The 15,799-nt window shown below is 45.3% G+C and overlaps 1 protein-coding gene across 12 annotated transcripts in view; it reads left to right on the top strand.

The window, feature by feature from the left end:
* Positions 1–15,799, top strand: part of LOC142579658 (cleavage and polyadenylation specificity factor subunit 6-like) — a 62,378-nt gene that overhangs the window by 25,061 nt on the left and 21,518 nt on the right. For 6 of the 12 annotated variants that reach the window (XM_075690079.1, XM_075690073.1, XM_075690075.1 and 3 more), the window contains 6 exons: positions 1,674–1,873; positions 3,832–3,940; positions 5,687–5,793; positions 6,848–7,026; positions 12,398–12,421; positions 15,130–15,165. In XM_075690079.1, the coding sequence (XP_075546194.1) occupies positions 1,674–1,873; positions 3,832–3,940; positions 5,687–5,793; positions 6,848–7,026; positions 12,398–12,421; positions 15,130–15,165 (655 nt within the window). Of the gene's footprint in view, positions 1–1,673; positions 1,874–3,831; positions 3,941–5,686; positions 5,795–6,847; positions 7,027–12,397; positions 12,422–15,129; positions 15,166–15,799 lie in introns of all 12 variants that reach the window. The other 6 variants (XM_075690074.1, XM_075690077.1, XM_075690078.1 and 3 more) reach the window with 4 other exon arrangements.

A 15,799-nucleotide genomic window follows, 5' to 3' on the forward strand; every position in this document is an offset into this window, starting at 1 on the left:
CAATAACCATGGTTCAAATGTCTGCTTACCATATTTACTCTATTTTAACATCAATTATTTATTTTTTCTTCGCCCTCTCTCCCAAGAACAGCTTGCGCTGTGCAGTAGTACCGTATTTACTCACATAATGATTGCACCCCTGAATTTTGTCGTCAAAATTTGATTTTTTTTAATTTCCCGAGTAATGATCGCACCCCGAACTTGCCGCAGCGATATGTCGTGTGCCAAGTCTAGCTAATAATGATCGCGCTTACCATCTGTCGTATGCTGCGCGAACGACTCTCAACCAAGCGGTCTGCACGCACCAAACATTCTTAAGTAGATGCCTCATTTCATCCCTTTCAGCACTTCCATGACAAAAAGAGGTACAACCAAACTTGCCTTTATTATGTGTAGGCTTTGTAATGGTTGTGGTCAACAACAAAAAAAAGCGTCTTTCGGTTCTTCTCATCTGCACTCGTGGGCACGCAACAAATCGCGAGCGGCAACGATAGTAGCCACGTTTACACTGATACGTTAAAAGTGTACCCTATTCATATGGCGACGCTTGCAACACAGCTAAGATATTCTCCCACCCTTAGCGGAAACGTGCCGTATTAGGATAGTAGTGAAGACAGATGCCGCAGTTTCCGCAGCATGCCGGCCATGTGTTTCTATGTCACTGGCAGCTAAGCGCACCCATCTGTTTCTGTCCCCTCAAAGTGGACATGGCTAAGTTATTGCCGCAAACTTGCCGATATTAACGAATTATTCATTACTGATGCGGAAGAAACTGTTTCAATGCACGTAATGTACTCACGAGAAAAGAAAGAAAAAAAAACTCGTTCGGTGTGTTCGGCCGGCCGGCATTTTTGTTTTGGTGTCCCGCACCAACGCGGGACGACGAAATTTCATTTCTTTCTTTCTTTTTTTTTTTTGCGGGAAATTTAACTCTCGTAATGATCGCACCCCTGAATTTGCGTCAATTTTTCTGACAAAAAAGCGCAATCATTATGCGAGTAAATACGGTATATGAAACCAAAACCGCCTTTGAGGCGTCTGTATGCTTTACTGCGTAACACGGCTGTATAGGGACAAAGCTGGCATAAAAACGTGCAAAGAAACTGACTTTAGAAAACTAGCTGGCATTTTGCAGAACATATTTTTCTTGCTAAAAAATGCAGTGTGCCTTAGATTTTTACTTTTGTGTACAAATTATTTTGTCATTTCTAAGTTAATTCTCTGCTTTGGACACAGAAAGCGGGCTTGCATTTGATTTGGGGGCATGTTAGAATCAGGCAAATACTGGCAATAAATTAGTAGTGTGTCATAACATTTTTTCTCCGTGTTGTACTATTCAACCTTCCGGATAATTTGATAATAATTAATGGTAGTTCTCTATTGGCATTGCAGGAGTAAGAAGACGTTCGTGCCCCATCTACCTGATCAAAATCTGTGGTCTTTTGTTCATCGCTCAGTTGTTACTTTCTTTTTGTTCTTTTTCTTTCTTTCTTTTTTTTTCCAGAGCCAACTTAACTGTCATTTGAGTCTAGCTCTGGAGCCTCTCCCTTGTGTGTGTGAGACAAAGGAAGCGATGTGGTTTTACTTTTGTGGTGCCGTTTTGCTTGTTGTAGGAGGTGCAGTGAATCTAGCAGTTGTAGCACCGAGCCTTGTGCGTGTGCCTCTATTCTCAGACTACCCACCTCCACCAATGAGGCTGGGAGGGCCTCCGCCACCGCAAGTGCACCCCCCGGGGCCACCACCTCCCCTGCGGCCACCGCCCCCGCAGAGTGGTCCCCCACCACCACTGCCAGCCAACCTGCAGGGCCCCCCGCCGCCCACCGGGGCAGTGCCTCCACGAACAGGACCACCACCACCAAGCCTCCTACGCATGGTGAGGTGCTGTCAGTCGCTAGACGACAAAATGGTTGCTAGGCAAGCTTGTTGGTTTGACGACCTAACATGAAAGATAGTGCAAAAACTGCACAAGTTAAAATAATGGGAACTCCAGAAGATCAAGGAAGTGCCCGATGTCAACCGTTTCCTTAATCTTTTGTCCCGTTTGACCAGACATTTTAAGCTAAGCGTCGCTTATGGTTGGCCCCACTCACACTTCTGCTCTCAGGTACTGCAGACAACTGCTTTGATTTTGCATGATAGAGATGGAAGCAATGCACAGTCAGCGTGGCTGCAAAATGACTAGTGGGTGCACTGTCGCACTCCACTCAATTGTCTTTGTAGCAGTCGTTCCTTCTTCGACTACTGGTGCAAGCCTTGTACACACGTAAACTAGCGTTCTTGCTGCATGGCTGTGGGCAAATTGTAAGGATACACTGGCCTGAGCCGAGAAAACTGGAAGTGCTAAACCAAGTCATGCTACTCTTCGATGGGCCTTTGTGGGAGACGTTTGCAAGTCCTGCATGTTGCCAAACACTGTTGCTTTTCTCTGCAACAATCTGCGTATTCTGTGTGTCCATGGTGCCTTTTCTGCCACTGCAGCGCATGAAAAAATTTTGCATTTTGGTCTGAGTAATGGTACAGCATGCTGTGTCAATTACTAGTGTAGGAAACTTCAGTGACAGTCTATGCAGGTTTCCTCGAGTAACCTTGCAAGTAAAGCAAAGGCTTGTACCTTCATTTCCTTTGGCCACATAACACTACTTGGACGCTGCGTAAACAAAGCATATTTGCTTGAAGGAATGACTGTTTTATTCTAAATGCACAATGTGTTGCAAAATTCGCAAGAACTAGCAGGCCGCAAGAAAAAAAGGCAGTTGGCAGCTTCAAACTATCCTCGTTCGTTGCATTGTAAAACACATTCCTTCTGTGTTGCTCGGGGTAGGAACCACATCTTGGAAAAAAGCTCTATCTGAGCAGAAGTGCTGTGCTAGGAAATAGCTGAGCTTTTAGAGCCTAAATCTGTGTCACTATATCGCCGTGGTAGAACAGCTGCGCCAGTTGTGGCCATTCTCCGCCAAAACGGCATTTCAGCAGAAAGTTGCACCAAGCCTGCGACAGAGCATGCATAAAAGCAAAACCCTCCTTGAAAAGGCAGCAGCGCAAAATGACATGGACGGAGACGAGACAACAAGGGCGAGCTCTGATCCTTGTCCTTGTGCTCATCCTTGTCTCGTTTCCATCCGTCTCTTTTTGTGCTGCCGCCTTTTCAAACATGTACCAACACACACCCTACTTCGCCACATTAAACCCTCCTTCTGTCGATGCTTCACGGCTTGCAAAACTGAAATCAAAACCAACAGCACGCTATAATCATCATAGAAAGAAGCAGAGGTCAGTCTATAAAGTTTCTCACTCTATAGTGAGAAATTTGTGGGCTCGTCAGAGTCATCCAGTTCGTCATTCACTTATTTTTCTTTAACGGATGTACAATGTTGCGCCAATAATTCCTACAAGAAATGATTAGAGAGGACTGCAACTGTGGTGGTTTAGCCAGTCTGGAAGTGATAGTTAGTTGAAGGGATGGTTTTGTGGCTGCACAAATTGATCATTTTTAACAAAATGTTTCGTTAAAAGTGCCACAATTGGCAATGATTGTGCATGTGGCCACAAACTTATTGCCTTTGTGCGTAAAGAGAGAACATACTATTGCTCATAAATTTAGAAACGTAGGACGTAATATATAACGCCATGAGAGCAAGGGCACCTACAAGCAAAAAGATTACACAAATCCATCATGTAAAAAACATAGTAATAATCATGTTCAACATATTCAAAGAAATGCCACCTATCATTTCCATGGTAGCTGAATGATTGCAGCGCCAGAGGTTCCTATAGGAATTCTGGTATGGCAGAATCTAATGTAGCCTTTCTGCTCTTGTGCTGCCCATACAGCCCCCTCCAAGAGGCCCTCCCCCGCCGCTAGGAGCACCCAGGGGTCCACCGTTGATACCAGATCACAGGGGCCCACCACCTGTGACCAACGACTGGGAGAGGCAACAAAGTGAGATAGAGTTCTTCAGATCACTGGTGTGTTTTCTGCGCAGAGTTGGGACCCATAGTGACAGGCATTTCGTTTGAAATGCCCTTGTGATAGTAGCTGAACCTCATTTTGATGGAAGAGGTTACAACAAAGTAATGGTTATAAAAGTAATGTAAAAATGTATGCATTTGTACCTTACTCTGTCAAAGCAGAACTTTCCGCACCAGTGGAAAAAATATGTTGCAGCTTTATCAGCCGGTAGCAGATACCTTCCGAATTAGTGAATGCAAGCATTCCTTTACAGTGCTGCGTGGCTCTCTGTTATGCAAGCAGCTAGTGCAGTGGTCGTCATGGTATGGATTTCTCGTATTTGTGTGCTCTGACTGCATTGCTAATAGTTGGTGCTAAAGGTTTCATGGCTGTAAACAAGCTTTTTTCTTGTTGTTCACTGCTACCATGTGGGCAGAACCAGTGAGGATTCAGTAGAGAGAGGATTTCCTGGCATGTTATGCGCCCTTTCTTTCTCTTTTTCTAACATTAAAGCAGACAAAATGCCACTGCTAGGCTGTGGCTGCGAATGTGCGTGCCTCACCTTTTGCTCCTGCCTGCACGGGCTCCCACAATCCAGTAGTGCCAGCCATCTGTGTTGAAAAGGATGGCTGGCGAGGTCCCCAAGGCGAGAAAGTTGAGGAACCTCTGGGCATGGGTGGTCAGCTATGGCTGCCAATGTGCTGTTTTTTCCCTAAAGGGTTATGTTCAACAAATGCAGCAGAGCTCTGTGACGGGACTGTTTTCGAGCTCCGTTGACCCTTGTCAGACGGTTCCATTGAGCTCCATTGAGCCTTGTCAGATGGCTTGTCACGACGGTTTGTAGAAGACAGGGAGTAGGTGACAGCTGTACCATAAAACAAAGGGTGAAGGTTGTAAGGCAGGATTGTTAAACTGGTTAGTAGTTGCGTACCCGCTAGTCCAGGACAGGCTCGACCACTCCGGCATATTTCTTCTTGTGCCTCGTCATCCCAGTGCTGTTTTCCCAACAAGAGAACCAGTAGGTGTTTCTCTGTTTAACGCAACAAATTTCCACTTCTGTTGCAGGACGCTTTCCTGTGGGTGCTAACTGCGTGCGTACTTGCATTTCCTAGCCCCATCGGGCCTTGATACTGTGGTCAAGGCTATGTGCACTATCTCAAATGTAATAATGTGCTATTTTTGCCTCAACCCATTGTTGCCACATGCTGTGCCACTTCTTCCTTTTTATTGCAATGGCAGTTATATGGGTGCTTGACACGTGATGAAATTAGGAAATTTGCAGGCATAAGACGGGTAACTTGAGACTGGTGGGAGAAACCTTACTCTTGCGGTGCATGTAAAATATGCTGATGATGAGGTGCAATCGAGCCATCACTGAGCAAATGCACGGCCTATGCACCTGTGATCTGCAGCAGATAATGTGCTTCCATGATCACATGACCTTGAAATGGTATAGAGAGGGGCAGTATGAACATTCGCTTTAAGACATGTGTGCATAGCCAGCTGCTCACGATCAATGAGTGAAGTCTATTCGTGTGTGCCTTTTATGCACCTGATGCCACGCTTGTAAGCAGATGTTTACTTTAACTTGTACTACAAGTTCACAAGTACAAGTTCTACAAGTTTAACTTGCTACAAGTTCTCCCCCTCTGGGTGAAACCTGCAACTTTTGTGAGCCACCGTCTGTTGGTGTTAAGCCACTAGCCTAAGCCTCCCTGCCTTTTCCTCCTCTCTCAGGTGGAATGCATTCCCTGCCCCCAGTGTCACAGCCTCCACCCCACCCTGGTGGAGTGCCCCCCGGCCCTGCCCCACCGGGTATGCCTCCCAATCGGCTGCCACCGCCTGGTGAGCTGCTGACCATAGGTCTTGCTTGTTGGCACTCTGATTACTGGGGGGCATGATGGGCCACAGCTGGCTCAGGCCAAAGGAAAGCAACTTACCAGGTGGAGAGATGACGCATCATTTTCCTGTTACCTTGATCCCGTCACTGTGGGCCAGAAAAACTTAGCAGAAGTAGTAGGTGTCCGAAGCTACCTGGCACCACAATGCATATGGTCGTAATATTAATGAGAGCTTTATGATGTGTGCAGATTTTGATGAGGGCACCGACTGTCATCATTATAATGCTACTCTGCTTTTGGCCACAATAATGCATCCCCTTTATGCCATGATATGCATTTGATGAGCCAGCTAGGGCTTGGCAGACACCGCATAGGTTGCATTGTGTGTTGAGATTGCTGTCGTAATAAACGCCATGCCCATTTAAGAGCTCTCTTGCTTAGAACAGTCAAGAACCTTTTTACATCCTGTGGCTTATAATAGGAAGTAATGATGCTCTGATGAGTCTTTTGTTAGAGAAGTTGTCAGCAGATCAAAATATGTCAGGGACAAGCCATGCCTCTTTGGACTACTGTTGATGGTGTGAGCACATTCCTATGAAAAGCTGCAGTTACTGCATAAGTTTTTTGTACTTTAAAGCCTACAGCATTGGGCTGCAGATAATATAGTTTGAAAGAATGAGTGTTGCAAGAAATGCCAGCTTGATACCACACGAACACTACATGTGTCTGCACGTAGTAATGGTATCCATAGTGAGAGTATGCATTGTAACACAGCAGAGCTCATAAGTAGAATAAAAGACAGGCGGCAGCGATCTAGCGAATGAGGGATGAAGTAGAAAACAATTCGTTGAGGCTCTCTCAAACTAAGCAAGCAGCTTCACTTGCCCTCACAAGTATTTTCTTATTCTAAGCGCACCATCTAGATCCTCAATGCACCGTGCTGGCATGCTGAAATGTGTAGCATTACTTACCTGTTGAGTCACCAAGTGGCTGGCCGCTGGACAAAGCAGCGAGCTTGGTTTCTCTTTCCTGTTTCTTTTTTCTTTCTCGCCCTGCGGTGCCCCCAGTGGTGCCGGCTCCAAACGTGCCACCGCCAGCGCCCCATGTGAACCCGGCGTTCTTCCCTCAACATGCGGGACTGCCGCCACCACCAACCTCGTCTCAGCCCTCAGACCCGTACGGCAGGCCACCCCCTGCGCAGTACACACATGACTACCGTGGACCCACCAATGACAGGTGAGTTGGGGTGGGTTTCAGCAATACATTTGTCTTTTCGGTATATAGGGATTATGGGTACAGTAGGGTGTCTTTAAATTAAGTGCCTAAACAGTAATAATTAGCAAACATTATAAAAACACTTCATTCAACTTTACTGGAAGAGAGGGTCTCATGTGAAGGTGAAGGGCCAGGCGGGCATCTGTGCATGTAGGTATAGCCCAGATGCTTCCATGTAAAGTTTTGGCTGCAGTAAACCACCAAGCTTAAACTGGGTGTCCCCTTGAGGAGTGGTCAGCACTGTACATGTACTTTCACCAGCCAGGTTCTTCAGACTCTGAGGAAACTGTAAGGATGTCTGAGTAACTTTGCAGTCATGGGAAGGTCGTTAGGAGACCTTTCTTTGGGCTTCACTCCACCGGTTTCACATTTGTCTGTAATGGTGTTTGATCATGTGACTTATTAGTCATTACGCTATCTTGTTCAGACGTCACGCTTAGCTTTGACCCTGCATTGCCATAAGTTTAGGTTTCCCTGCATGCTTGCAAAGCTTCCGTTTATGTACGGCAAGCTGTGCATGTTTGCCAGCTGATTGTCTGTAGACTCTCGTACCACTTCTGGTGACCATAAGTTGAACTTCCTTGCTTCTCGCATAATTCTCTCCAGCTTGATTGTTACTGATTGCTACCATGGCATCAAGTGTATAACACAGTGACTGCTGATATGCTTGCTTGTAACAAAACTCCTGCTGGCTCGCCAGTAAACGTGATGTCACAGTGTCTGTAAACTACACAGGATGCAGAACCTTGCTGAGGTTTTATGATGGTATTTTACAGTGCCACAGGAAAGTTCGTACAGCTGACTTTTATTAATTCAGCCTTGACGGAACCGATAAAATTGATTCATTATCTGACAAGTTGAATTAAACGAAATGCAGAAAAATGCCAAAACACACTGCCGATCCATTTAGCAGTATTCGTCAGATTCTAATGTAGAAATGACATTAAAGCTACTAAACTAGAAATGTAACGCACGCACAGTCTTTTTGCAAGAAGGGTCAAAGGTCTAATATGTGTAGCACAATTCATTGAGTTAGCACTCTTATTTGATAAAGCATGCGAACACAGTTTGGTTTCATATTTGATCAGTGCCAGACAGGCAACTTTTGGCCCAGTTACCTCGGAGGAAGAAAAACAAGCATTTCGGGTAAATACCATAGTCGGGCGTTGTCAGCTGTCATTGCTTGTTAAAGTCTGCCCAGGGCAGGCCGAAAATAGGCATTTTCGACAGGATTTTATCTTTTTTTACTTCTGTTCAACATTTTCAGTGTCCCTTAAGCTGTGCCAAAATATGCTGCTACTAAAGTGGTTGCTATTGGGGTCAAGCGCGTGCATGCTGACTGTTCAAGTTCGAATTATGCAGTGAAGGCCAATTTTGTTAGGATCGAAATAATGAAAGTTTAAGCCCATAGAAATGCATGGACGCCAGCCAGGACCTTCATTCAGGATTGAATTAACTGAATTAATGGAAGTTACTGTATAATTGATCAGGTCTAGGAAAGTGGGTGTCGAAAAAAGCTAGTCATCAAATGTACTTGTAAAGGGGTTACGTCTTAGCTGCACAGTCATTCTTTACATTGTTTGCATGTAGCTCTTGCCAGCTAAGTCTTGTTGCTATCATTGTACTGTGCTTGCACCACTTTGCTCTCTGGCCACGTCGAGAAGCTCACTCAATGTTACGAAGGGTCTATGTATGGCTTGCTTCTGTGACGGGCTCAGTGGCAGAGCCAGATGCACTTTCAGGGTCTCTAGTCCAGCAGCTTGGAAAACTGAAATCCTGGAACTGTTCGGGCAACTGCCAAACAAGTTACTTACTGTATTTACTTGCATAATGAACGCACTTCTTTTCCCTAAAAATATGCGTGAAGTTGGGTTGCGGGGTAAAATTTTGAGCAATGTTCTTTTTCCGTGGCCACCTCGATTGCACTAGCAAATGTGTAGACAGCTACATGAACAGGGTGTCTACCGGCCGGGAAAACCGGGAAAACCGGGAATTCTCAGGGAATTTGAATAGTCTGGAAACACTCAGGGAAAACTCAGGGAATTTATGCTTCTATCAGGGAAAATTACCTGTAACTTTAGTGAAAGGGAATGAAAGTCGTGTTAGTGCTGGCTCCAGTAAGACAGGAATCGCAAAGAATCGTCATTGACGCCGCGTCATCGGCACGATGTATTGCCAGAGTAGTTAACGACCGATTTTCCAGACGCCCGATAATTCGCACGAATTTGCGGCACCACCATGTACTCCATGTAGACATTGTATATTGCCCTGACTGCAGGTCTGAAATGGCATTAATCAAAGCCACAACCGCCGCCATTTTGATTATCTTGCCGCCTCGAACCGGCACTCTCGCACGCAAATCCGCTGGCAGCCGTAGCCACTACTGCGGTAATGTTAAGCCTAGCTGCTTCTACGTTCGCTGTTAAGCTTCTTGCCGTGCGGTGCCGTGTTTTTCATTGAAAGAATTTGCCGCTGTCAGCAATGGCACCGACTCCGCCTTTGTAATCCTCGTGGCTGGCTTCGAAGCTCGCAGAGCACAGCGCGTTGCGTAGTGCCAGTTGCCGAAAGTTAGTTTCGCCTTAGTGCAGTATTGCTAGGCGGTGAAGCATAACAAGGGTGGGAAGGGGCAATTGTCACGAGACACAGTATGTATTCCTTAATTATATACGCGTGCACCCCCGTCTCATGTCAAAGTGCGAGCACCGATATGCCTAATAAGTGTATGACAGGCTTTAATAGTTTTTTCGGACGTGCATGTGGCAATTTTAGCCCTTAGGGGCAATTAAAGAGATGCATTCATTTCTTTTTTTTTGACAGCCAGATTTTTCGGATGTTTTTGCGGCCCCTAGCGAGTCCGAAAAATAGGACGTTGACTGTACAGCTGACCAAGAGGATGCTTCAAATGATCCATGGGGTGAAAGGGTGGCAGAAGGTGGATGAGAACCGAAAGGACCGACACACTATGGAATTAACCGGAAAGCAAGCGTGCCGCCGCCTCTTTGAAGGAGCTTGAGCTCAAAAAACAGTGTTAGCTGATGCCGAGATGCAAGTGTACCTCGTCCAAACCAGAATAAACTCTTTAAAGCAGTAAAACCCAACACTGAGATGTTGTGTACGGGCTGAGAGTATGTCAGGACAGTTGAGGTTGACTGCCCAGCTGCCGAGAGAGAATCTTAGTTGTGACAAAGTTCAGGCCTCATACCGATGAGCTTGCTATCAGTTGATAGAAATATCTCATATTCAATAATATTTACTCATGTATGCATCTCCTTTTCATTCGTATTTGAAAATGTTTGACTCAATTTCGAATGGGTTTTACCATTTCTTTCGCTGTGCATTTTACTAACACCTTCCTTCTGTTTTGTTTTTAAATAAAATAGATATTACTGCTTACTATTCAAATTGGATTGTCTTTTTTTTTATCAACATGCTTAGTAGAGAGTGACAGCATCGGGCAACATGGTGTCAGCCTGTTTTGACATAAAACAAAGTTCTGGCTCATTCAGGGAATTTTGCAAAGGTGCTCAGGGAAAACCTGGAAAAATCAGGGAATTTGGAAATGTCAACTTGGTAGACACCCTGATGAAGTAAGGATGGTAGTTTTATCAGCCATATAAACGTGCAAACGTTCGCTTCAACGCAAACTGAGTGGCGAGAACACAGCATGCACAAGGGTATGAGCCGCCATAGACTCCGCCCTTGATGCAGATCGCTTTCAAGATGGGGCGTGCCGCGGCCGCGCAATGCCCAGTGGCTGCTGGAGTGAAATGCCGCCCCCCCCCCCCCTCCCTCCCCTCGCCCTGGCGCCATATGCACGACAGAAAACTGCGTGTTTCCTTCCCGCTTTCCTCCCTTGTGCGCAGGAGATTAAGCCACGATCGTCGGCTTCCCTCATGTGCTTTCACTTGCACCTATAGCACTTCGCGCACTGACGATGTTGACGATGGCAAAAATGCACCTGGAGCGTCCATGTAACTGCTATCGCAATAAAAGTAGGAGACACAGTATGATTTGGCATCGTGCCCGCCAGACGCCATATCAGATGCCGTGAAGTATATGTGCTGCCGTGAAGTAGGAACTTCACGGCAGCAAGTTCAGGGTGCGATCGTTATGCGAGAAAAAAGAAAAAACACACTTCTTGATTGAAAGAGTGGGGACTGCATTCATTGTGCAAGTGCATTCATTATGCAAGTGAATACGGTAATCACATCAACGACATGCACAGTTTACAAGGTTATGTATGTTGGTGCCTTCTCAAAGCTCTTATCCCCCTCTCCCCCCAAAGAATGTCTTCCCACGTTTTCATTGTCCACACAGAGCAGCAAATAGTGTGTGTAAGAAGATGGCTGGCTAGTTTTTCATAGCCATGTTCTAATATGGGATAAGTGACCCTTGGATGTGACCTGATTTTCAGCCACAGAAATAGCGCTCGGTTAGTTGATATCCTGAAAAAATACAGGGAATTCATTAACTGCTTCGAACCAGCACTTGTTCCCAACCTTACATTTGAGCTAGGGCATACACAAGAGAAGCTGGCATTATATTGTCGTTCACAGGCCCCTCTGCTAGTCTGTTTTTACAGCCCAGGAGCAGCTCTGAACCGTTGCAAGAGAGCACTTTCTTTGTCAGGGCCCTGTGCGCTTGTCTCGTCTACTCATTGCTTGCTATAGTTTTTACCTAAACAAGGTCCGAGTTTATCATAGCTGAGTTCAAAGCTCTTGCTATAGATGGGAAAGCTGGAAGCTTGTAGAACATATTGAACTTGATTATTTGGTTCTTTATCTGAAGGTGCCAAGTTAATGCTATCAGTTTCTTACAGTAAAGCTAATATTTTAACACAGCTTGCACTGTTGTATTCACAAAAGTACTTTTGTATTAAGTATAATGGTTTGTGTGCTGTTACACTCTAAAACCTTTTGAACACAAATCTGAGGCTTTTGTCGATCACCATGATATTGTAAAATCAGACACAGTCATTATACTCAACTCACATGGGACAATTTCGAAGCCCTAGCAGAATTGTATTTCTCCATTGCAAGTGGCTCCATTTCTCAAGCTGCTGAATGGAGCCAATCGCAGTCGAGCAATTTGATCTTGATAAGGCTTGATCGCAATCGAAAGTGTGCCTTGTGGTCGAGATATTATTCTTTTAATTGTTGCTTTGATACGATAACTGCCATGTCTTGGGCTTTGGCCATTCATTTTCTGTTTTGCTTACTTGTTGCCTGCCTTTGTTTTGTTTTGTTTCATTTTGCATCAGCTTTGATTTGTTGTACTTCTTATCGCTATTTTTTCTTCTTCTTTTTTTCCTTCCGTTTCCTCTGTCCTCTAGCCACCCTTATTCAGTAGATCCGAGGCAAGTAGCAAATTCTGCTTGGGGTTCATACCTTTTTTTTTTTTTTTTCTTTGCTTCTTGTTTTTTGAACATGTTGTACAAGAAGCTGCAAACTAGTTGCCCTAGCTCGTGAATTGTCCTTCTCACTATGCATCTCTTGCGGTGCTTACAGCTTAGCGGAGCAGAAGCTTTCTTGATGGTTGCCCATTAGCAATGGCCAGTAATTTGGCCACTGACAAAAGTACCGTGTCCCATCTGTTACAAAAGCTCTGCATAGAAGTCGGATGAGCAGCTACTAACATAGCTGCAAGGCAGCTATGCTGGTAATTACTCTTTCGAGTAGCTGCGGTGAGCTGCACTGTTTTGGAACAGAGGGTACGCTTGCTTGACCCGGAGCAATGGGCATGTGTATTCACCAGATGTGTGAAGCCATTGCTGTTCCATCAGAGCTGCAATCTTGATGGGGTGCTGCAGGATAAAAGAGGCATCAAAAGCAAACATCAAAGTAATCTTAAATGTTAGATGAGCCTTTCTCGAACCTTGCAAGTGCTTTCATGTCAAGAGATTGCTTAGTTGCCAAGAACATAGCAACTCAAGGAGCACAGTTCCTGTCAGTTACAACAAATGGGGGTCGTCTCATGTGCTGCACTGGCAACTAGGAGCCGAAAATTGAGTTCTTACTTTAACAAAAGGTTTGCTTTCGGTAATGGGGATATTTCGAATATTCGGAGCACTAATCTGCCACTTCAGATTGCCTTAATATTTGCCTTTGGTGTCTCTTTGGGGCCTGCAGTTGCGTCTCAAGTTTGGCAGGCCCTGTGCATTATTTAGTTCTTGCTCCTTTGTGCTGTAGGCAAGCACATTAGAACGCTGTTATGTAGCTGTTGATATTTGTGGGCTGATAAGTTTCTGTAAATCAAGCATATTGCTGCGTTTAATTTCTGTAAGGTGGTGGAAGTGCATTTGATGCATGCTACAGTCGAACCTTGATATATCGAACAGCGCAGTGATCACGAAATAGTTCGATAGAGCCGGAATTTGATATATAAAACCACGCAAAAAGCGAGTAAAACATTTCTGCAAATCAATCAATTAACCAAGGGTGCGATCGGGGATCGTTGTTCAGAGCACGTGTTTGGTTGCCCCGCGTGCAATTGACCCAGGCCGGGCCGACTTCGTCAGCTGTGCAAAGTCGGCGCGCGGCGCAACCGAACGCACGCTCCGGACAACAATCTCCAATCTTGCCCCAATTGGGATGCAGTAAATACTCACTTGACACTTCACACAAATTATTTATTTGGCTGAAAGTACTGCAGCAGTATAGCCCACTTCTTATTGGTAGCCACGTGCTTAAACACGGATTTTGCAACACAGTCTAAACAACCCACAAGCGATAGGCCGGTCCCCTTTATTACATCACAGCAGCGGCGTAGAAAGGCCAAAGCAGCTACAGCCCCGGTTGAAGTTGGGAGCGGGGCAACATCAGCACTTGCAGGATCAACAGCGTGGCAGTTTGGGCAAGTTGGTATGTCATGACTTTTTTTTAGGCTTGTAGCGCAGCTGAGAACGAGCAAAAAAGGAGGGTGGAAGGGGTACTTTGTTCTTTCCTATTCATTGCCCCTTCCACCTTCCTTTCTGGCTTGTTCTGAGATGCGCTACAAGCCTAAAGAAGTCATGCAGGATCAACCTCGGCAGTGTCTTCGTTTGGCCACTACTTCTGCTGCGATCTCCACGTCCGTCAATCGAAGTATTTTGAAACACTGTTAATAGCAAAGTATTAAGTGGTGTCTATGAATGAGCCCAGTGAACGTGCGCTGTCACGCGTCTTTGTGGATGCAAGCCGCCAGTCCTCGCGAGGCGTGGAAGGTGCAGAGCGCGGTACCGAGGAGGTGTCAGTGCGGCAAATGCAAGGCGTTGATGACGTTGTTGAACATTATTGAACTAGCTAAGCCGCCGCGTGTGTACGCCGCTACGTTCATATGGCGCCCTCGGTGTGATCGATGTGTGCAGCTATAGTGTGTAAGCAGTTGGGAACGCCCATCGTGCCCCCGCTATCTTCAAGGATGTTGCGGGAAAGCTCACCGCCTGTCAACAGAGCGCACATGGTCTGGGGTGGCGGAGTTCGATATATCCGTTTTACGTCCGACCCCCTGCGAAATAAAAAATAAGAAGTGCATGCTATTTTCCCAGTGATATAGAAAGTGTTCGGTGTACGCAATAATTCGATATATCCGTGTTCGATATATCGAGGTATGACTGTACTAGTCTTTCGTGGATTGCAAAACCATTTCTACTGGTTCAGTTAGCTCTGCTAATTTATAACATGGTACCTCTGTATAAAATGGTTACTGTACTGATGGTGTTGGTAGAGACATTCTGTGAATGAAAAGGGCATTTGCAAGTTATGCACTAGTGCATATAGAAACGGGGGGAAAGCTTTTTTTGTACTTTGAAATCATCGCCTAGCTTAGTCCAGCCCATACTCCTAATGTTATATACAAGTGCATCGTGTTGCAGAACAAATTCTTCTGATTGTTACAAAAAAAAAGAAACTAAAGCAGATAGTTTGCTGTTGTGGTTTTGTTTCAACACATTTGTCTTGCATGGTATGACGCTGTTGAGTGCATGTCTGGCTCTGTAGTATTATTTCTGTGTATTATATGAGAACCCTTTTCTTTGTGTAATTGTTTACGTCCTCAATTCTTTTTATTTCAATTCTTCCATAACAGGAGTATGTTGCCTGCATCATCATCTATGCCCTCAAGGTACTCAAATTTATGGACTCATAAACATTCTGGAGTGGGGTTGCGGCAATTAAATTGACTTGTTCTGCGCATCTTGGGGGCTACTGTAGTGCCCTGAAAAAATAACTGGATGCCCGTATTTCTGTGATGCATGAGGTGGCTCCAGGCCCTCCAGTCTGGTACTTTAGGTAATGTGCCAACTCCAGAAGAAATGCTGCAGAGGGCCTGCTTATTGTAAACCACCAGCTCATAAGCCGTGCTGTGGTGGGGAAGTAATCTACTATAGCTCTGTTGTTCTAGGCCTCTATCTTAGTACAGTTAAACCTCAATATAACAAAGTAAGTAAAATCGGCAGTTTGCTTCGTTACATTGAAATTTCATTGTATTGAAATTCGACCTTTTATGCAAATAAGTACTGTTGCCGATCGATTTTTCTTGCATGGAAAGGGGCCGCACAATTTTCGGAATCGAGCAATCGAAGAAAGCAAGTTTCAGTGAGAAAGCAATTCATTTTGATGAATTTGGGAGTCGACTATGAATGATAGGGTTTCGTGCCTCGTTGACGATATCTTCACATAGGCGGTACGAATTAAGCGAAGATGGGACACACTTTCGCATGCAATCCGCCCCCGTAGCTGATAGCTTCGCCGGCAGC

The sequence above is a fragment of the Dermacentor variabilis genome, chromosome 4, assembly GCF_050947875.1.
Source record: "Dermacentor variabilis isolate Ectoservices chromosome 4, ASM5094787v1, whole genome shotgun sequence".
Classification (NCBI taxonomy): domain Eukaryota; kingdom Metazoa; phylum Arthropoda; class Arachnida; order Ixodida; family Ixodidae; genus Dermacentor; species Dermacentor variabilis.